Source organism: Rasamsonia emersonii (assembly GCF_000968595.1).
Source record: "Rasamsonia emersonii CBS 393.64 chromosome Unknown ctg1118621760791, whole genome shotgun sequence".
NCBI lineage: Eukaryota > Fungi > Ascomycota > Eurotiomycetes > Eurotiales > Trichocomaceae > Rasamsonia > Rasamsonia emersonii.
Window position 1 is genome coordinate 1 of NW_013562736.1, and position 6,143 is coordinate 6,143.

General features: G+C 53.2%; 3 protein-coding genes across 3 annotated transcripts; 1 reads left to right on the plus strand and 2 right to left on the minus strand.

Moving 5' to 3' along the window:
- Positions 1 to 1,452, plus strand: T310_8514 (uncharacterized protein; the record flags this gene model as incomplete). Its single annotated transcript, XM_013468705.1, has 1 exon — positions 1 to 1,452. A coding segment is annotated over one exon (1,452 nt), but the record flags the coding sequence as incomplete, so codon positions are not given.
- Positions 1,453 to 2,631: 1,179 nt separating this feature from the next.
- Positions 2,632 to 4,827, minus strand: T310_8515 (Protein kinase; the record flags this gene model as incomplete). Its single annotated transcript, XM_013468706.1, has 2 exons — positions 2,632 to 4,696; positions 4,763 to 4,827. 2 exons carry the CDS (start codon positions 4,825 to 4,827, stop codon positions 2,632 to 2,634), a joined length of 2,130 nt encoding a protein of 709 aa, XP_013324160.1.
- Positions 4,828 to 5,365: 538 nt separating this feature from the next.
- On the minus strand, positions 5,366 to 6,143 carry T310_8516 (uncharacterized protein; the record flags this gene model as incomplete). The annotated part of the gene is made up of 2 exons (XM_013468707.1): positions 5,366 to 5,517; positions 5,594 to 6,143. Coding segments are annotated over 2 exons (702 nt in total), but the record flags the coding sequence as incomplete, so codon positions are not given.

Sequence of the window (6,143 nt, forward strand, 5' to 3'; positions counted from 1 at the left end):
GAAGAGAAGGCCACAGAAGAAGAGGCTACAGAGGAGAAGGCTGCGAAAGAGAAGGCCGCGGAGGAGAAGGTCTCAGAAGAAGTCCTGGAAGAAAAGGTCCCAGACAAAGAGTCCCTAGATGAAGGGGTCCCAGAAGAGAAGGCTGTAGAGAAGGCTGCAGAGGAGAAGGCCCCAGACGAAGAGGCTCCAGATTCAGAGGAAAAGATCCCAGAAGGAAAAACTCCAGATGCAGAACTGAAGCAGCCGCCTCGAGAAAGTGTGACCGAGCAGTCTTTTGAAAAGCCCACACCAACAGTAAATGGTGAACGTCTAGCTACGACAACAGCCGCTGCACCTACTGTCACGGAGGAGCCTAATGATGAAGTTGAACAGCCAGTTACGGATGTCGATGAACCCATAGAAGACGCGAAGCTCCGTCGCGAGATGCTTGAGTACGGGTTCCGTGAAGTTGGTGCAGTTGTTGCGGAACTCGAGATGGACGAAGAGGGAAGCGAAATATCTGTTGAAGATGACTTTGAATACGACGAAGAAGAAGAAGACGAGGAGGAGGATGAATATGGCCGTACGACACGGCCAGTTCTCACGGAGGAAATTCACCAACAAATGCGTGAATTAGAAAAGAAATTGAATGCTCGTGGGATGTTGAATATAGGGAAAGATACCAGTGTCCTGCCTGAAGAAGTGAGACGGGAATTGGAAGAGCCACGTAAGGTGAAGGTCGAGAAGGCGGAGGAAGAGAAGAAGGCAGAGGAAGAGAGCACAAGCAAGCCGGAGGAGAAGAAAAAGAAGAAAGTGTCATTTGCTCCTGAACTCGATATCGCTCCGGATCCTAAACCTCCTGCCCCCGAGAAAACGGAACGGACCACACGAAGAGAACAGCCGGCGGCAGCGCCTATTGCAGAGTCGATTGTCGAACGCACGTCAGTCAAGGGAGACAATCCTGCAGAAGAGACTCCAGCGACCTCGAAGAAAGTATCTCGATTCAAGATGGCGCGGAGTACAGGCGCTCAACCAGCGGAGGCTAGTTCTCTTAGGTCCACGATGCAGCAAGCAGCTAAAAAGCAACCCTCAGCGCCGCCGTCACCGTCGTCACTCCCGCTGTTTCCCGCAAAGCCCAAAGAGCCAAAGCCGTTCTCGCAACCCATTGTCGATCGCGATATTGAGTATGCTACTCGGCCATCCGCGCCACGACCTCCTGAGGGGAAGACGGTCGCCGACAAGCTTGTCGAGCGGGAAGTGCCCGACCCAAGCAACGTCAGAGCACCGGAGCCCGACGAGCTCGACGAGGAGATACATCGCAAGGAGATCGCATCCGAATTCTACAGGATGAGAAATCGGATGATCCAGCGCAAGGGGGGATTCGTCAATGACGAACAGGCGGTCGTGCCGCTGGACGAGGACCAGCCGCAGAAGCGTGTCAGCAAATTCAAGGCGGCAAGGATGAGAAGCTAACATCCAGCTTCCTATGCATCACACCGTCAAGAGAGGATGGTGTGTGTATATGCGTCTAATGGTAATAGTACAGTACATACAATACAGCACATAAGGTATAATATTTCCCTTTCCTCTATTTCCATCCTCGTCTGTTCCACATCCTTCCTAAACCCTTTTTTTCAAGCCATGAAATTCAAACAAACGGAACTCCATCCCCTCTTCTCCCAACACCACATATCATGCATGCTTGTGTGTATGTACAGTACATACGTACATGCATACATCATGTATGTATATGCAGGTCAAACAGGGAGAATTCCATAACCATGATCAGACTCGTCCTAGCTACCTACATACCTACCTACCTACCTACCTACCACCTATCCAATCCAGGTGGTCTGGTCTCAGGTATGGTAGGTAAGTACCAGGTATCATCCATTTTCCATGATGAGTCTGATCACATCCAGATGGGTTCCAAGATCAAAAAGGAGGCTCTCTGACTGCGTCATCCCCCTCCTCCTCCCTACCTGCTCACCGGATTTTTACATCTGGGACTGGTGGGTGGGAGTTTTGTTCAAATTCTGTGGAGACGCGGTTTCGTTTCACCTTCTACATACCCATACCATAGGTACCTTGAGCGTAGGATACGTTCGTGATTTTTTATTACTCATGGCTGGCTAGCCAGCTAGCTCGCTGTAGATTCCATAGATCTTAGAGGAAATTCGTATAGGTACTCGTAGCTGGTTGAGTATATATATTACGTGCTTACGTTGGTACAGTACATGCCTCGTAGAGTAGATAGATAATAGCAATAATGAGGAACGGGACTACTCTATTCAGAACGCAAGTTGCGATGTCATCAATAAATAATTGATTAGCATTAGTCTTGTATTCATCTCTTTCTTTCTGTTTTCCGTCATTAAGATTTCATCCAGGTATACAGGTAGATCGATTAGGAAGGAGGTGCTTTTCCTCCTTTTTTTGTCCCAACATCTCGTCATAGTCATAATCGAGAAAAAAAAAGATACCCAAGAACTTTTTTCTTCTTCGACCCTTTTAGCCAACCGAAACGCCGAATATGCAGAAGTCAAAAACCCAAGATCTACCAAGAGAAAAAAGAAGAAGAAGGGGAATAAAAAGAACTGCGTGAAAAGACATGATCGTCGTCGTTCGTCATCCAGGGTCACAGGCTACGGGCTAGACCAACACCGCCATCGAGCTTGGGATATCCCAGATGCACATGGTCCTCGTCCTGATGCTCCACACCACCAACGCGATATGCATGATTAGTGAAAGCACCTGCACTTTCATGCTCGTGCTGCCTAGCGTCAAAACAGCGAACACCACGAGCGGGTAGTACACCCACGGGTTCACGGCGAGAGGAACGCAGGACTGCAGAGCGACCGTCAGCTTGAGGATAAAAAGTGCGAATCGGATGTTGGGTAAAGGAATCTGTCCCCAGGATCCGAGTCTCGCGTAGACGAGAAATGAATTGCTGCTGACAGACGGGTTGGCAGGCGGCGGTAATAATTGTGGCCGTCGCTGATGGTTGTGGACGATTGGACGGGCGTGATGTTGTTGATGGTCTTCAGTTGCCTGGGGTGAAGAGGACGACTGTGTACCCCGGAACCGGGGATGAAGCACCAAGTTGCGCTCAGGGCTGCGGGAGAAACGGTTGTCCGTTTCGGACTCAGATACTCGGCTAGGACTCTTGGTGCTCTTCGTTTCATATATTCCGTTCGCACGGATAGGAGCGGCTGTGGTGTTCCGGGGAAACGCTCTTGCGGTTGGGGAACGAGACGGTCGAGGGCTTGCCGGCGCTGGACTCTCAACAGGCTGAATCCGGGAAGAGGAACGGAACTCTGGTCCAGCAGAGCCGGCCCTCGTGAATCGACGGCCCTCATTGCCATTGACGCCGGCCTGGATGCTATTCAGGACTTCATCTGCACTAGGCCTGCGATCCGGATCCAAGGCCAAGAGCCTCTCTAGGATGGTGTATAATTTGTCTGGCAGATCTGGCCTCATTTTCTTGAGCGTATCATCGAACCCCTTCCATTCGCTGATCTCCGCACGGAGCTGATCCAGGTCCTCCTTCTCCTCGATAATATCCGCGTGGCGGTACGGAAGCTGCGCAAAGCAGAGAAAATGGAGAATCATCCCGAGAGAGAAAACGTCGGATTTAAAGGTGAAGTTGCCAAAGGGGCCATTGGGATAAACTCGCCGCAATACTTCGGGAGCGCAGTATGATACCGTCCCGGTGGTGCCGGTCGACTTGCGCACCGCGTTTTCCGACTGCACCTCTCCGAAATCACTCACTAACACCCTCAGTTCGCGGCCGGTTTCATGGAGCAAGCAGTTGCTAGGCTTCAGGTCGCGGTGTATGTAGCCATTGATATGGAGAAAACGCAATCCGGAGGTAATATCCTTGAAGAACGAGTAGATCTCCTCGAACTGGAGCTTGCGAGGACCGGGCATACCCACTGGAGGATCTGGTTGGCCCTTTGACCTTCTCCTAAGACGCTCCTTCAGCTGCTGCGCGGTCATGGAGGTCTGCGCAGGACCATAAACGTATTTCTGGAGGTCTCCCGCATTGCAATACTGCTGCAGAATGAAGGCACATGGGACGCTTGGTCCAAAGGTGCTGAGTTGGGCGTTCTCCAGCCACACATGCCGGTATGACACCAGATTCTGATGCGAGAGATGCTGCAGCAATTGCACTTCTGCCAGAACCTTTTCCAGCCACTCATGATCGTCCCCAACAGGGACCCGTTTGCAAGCAAAGTGGCCCAGTGAAACGCCATCGAGCACATGCCTCACCAGAAGGACAACCCCTTTGCCCCCTCTCCCCAGCTCCGCCTCCTCGACAAAGAACTTCTTGAAGTAGCCTTGGCTGAACGCGGTAGACGAAATCCCTTGCGGAGACGATGTCGTTCTGGCATGGTCTGGTCCGGTGGTGGTCGGGCCATCTGCGAGAGCTGGCTGAACGAGGCGCCGGCGCGGAGAGTGAGGAGGAGAGGTCGCTTCGGCTGAACTGGGCCAGCTGTCATGGAGCAAGCGAAAATAATCGGGGTTGACAAACTCAGGCTGAGCAGGACCTGACCCGCGACGCGCATTCTGGCCAGCTTCTCGATCTCGCATGGGACGGCGGCAGTAGGGGCAGTCCGTCAGCTCGACGTCCAGGTCGCCATTGCAGCTGTCTGCACTGCGGAGGACGAGCTGCTGGGAGTCGCGGTCGAGGACCACAACGGAGTCGTGATGGCGGCTGCTCAGGCCAGCGATGAGAAAGACGTTCCTCCATTGCATAAAGGGACACTGGGAGACAGCTTACAGTACAACGTCGCGGTTGGAGGAGTACGGCACGATAGACATGCTTCGCGGTACGTCATCAGCCATGATTGCGGCAACGACAGACCGTCTCGGGACGAATGCTGAAGCTTCAGAGAGTCGGTCATTTTAAGGGCAGCGCCGGCCGACGACAGGAACAGGCCATGACCTGTGGATGTGCCCAACGGGAGCTTCACGCTCGCCCACTGCAGATACGATGCGATGCGATTACTGAAGATGGAGGTCGCCGGAAGCGTTACTGTGGGGGAGAGCAGCCCCACGTGAGTCTGGCCCGGCACCAAGATTTCGCGGTGCAGATCGGATGCACCGCCAACACAAAAGGGTCCTACACTAGCCTACAAAGACACGCGCACAATTCACCTGCCCTGCAGTACGTGCATTTGGTTTCAATAATTCATGTCGATCATGTGGGTATCACAGGCATCTCAGGTCCTGCAACAGAGCCAAAACGGCCACTGCCCAGGCGATAACACAAAGCTAGCTAGCTGCCGAGGTACCTCCAGCACAGTCATTACTATTCCTGGCTCCGGGCTGGAATCGGACTATGGAGCAAGCTCCCCACAGCTGGTCGAGCTTCATCATGCTGTCACAGCGGTGTAGCCTCACGGCCCAGGGGCACAACCAACAGGACCAGCCGAATTCTGTCAACGTGGCAGCCCGCCTGCATGCACTCTTGCGTGGCGGGCTGCATCCAGGTCTGCCGCAGGCCAGTTTGGGGCTCGTTGAAGCTCCAGAGCTCTATGACCCGCCGATTCTAAGCGATAATCCATGAACACGATCTTTAGTTGGCCACCTCAATCGTCCCCTGACGCACTGTCCTCGTTCTCGACCTCCAATTCCTCTTCCTCTTCGTTCTCGTCCTCATCCTCCTCGTCCTCGTCCTCCTCGTCGTCGTCGTCATCGTCGTCGTCGTCGTCGTCATCGTCGTCGTCGTCGTCATCGTCCACATTTATCCCACCTTCAGGGTCGCTGCCATCAAATCCTTCAAACTCCTCTTCGCTGGAGTCTGCATTGTCAGAATGATCCGTATCTCCATTCTCAGACTCCTTGGGTTCTGACTCTGCAGCGTCTCTCTTCCGCTTGCCGAGCATCTCCCCGAGCCTGCCTTCTCTCCCTTCGATCTTCTCGTCCTCGGTTTCTGCCCCATGCGGCGGAGGTGTAAACCAGGGAATCTTTCCCCGCAGGAAATCATTGAGAACCATCTTGGCGACTCCGTCGAGATCGGGCTCACCGCCTCGTAGGAGCCTCCCCCCTTTGCGGGCGAGAATACTAAGAAACTCAGTCGCATCGGCGTAATTTTTGACCTCATAAGTACGTTCTAAATGTCGAGGCTGAACCTTCTTCAGCACCGCTGGAATATATTG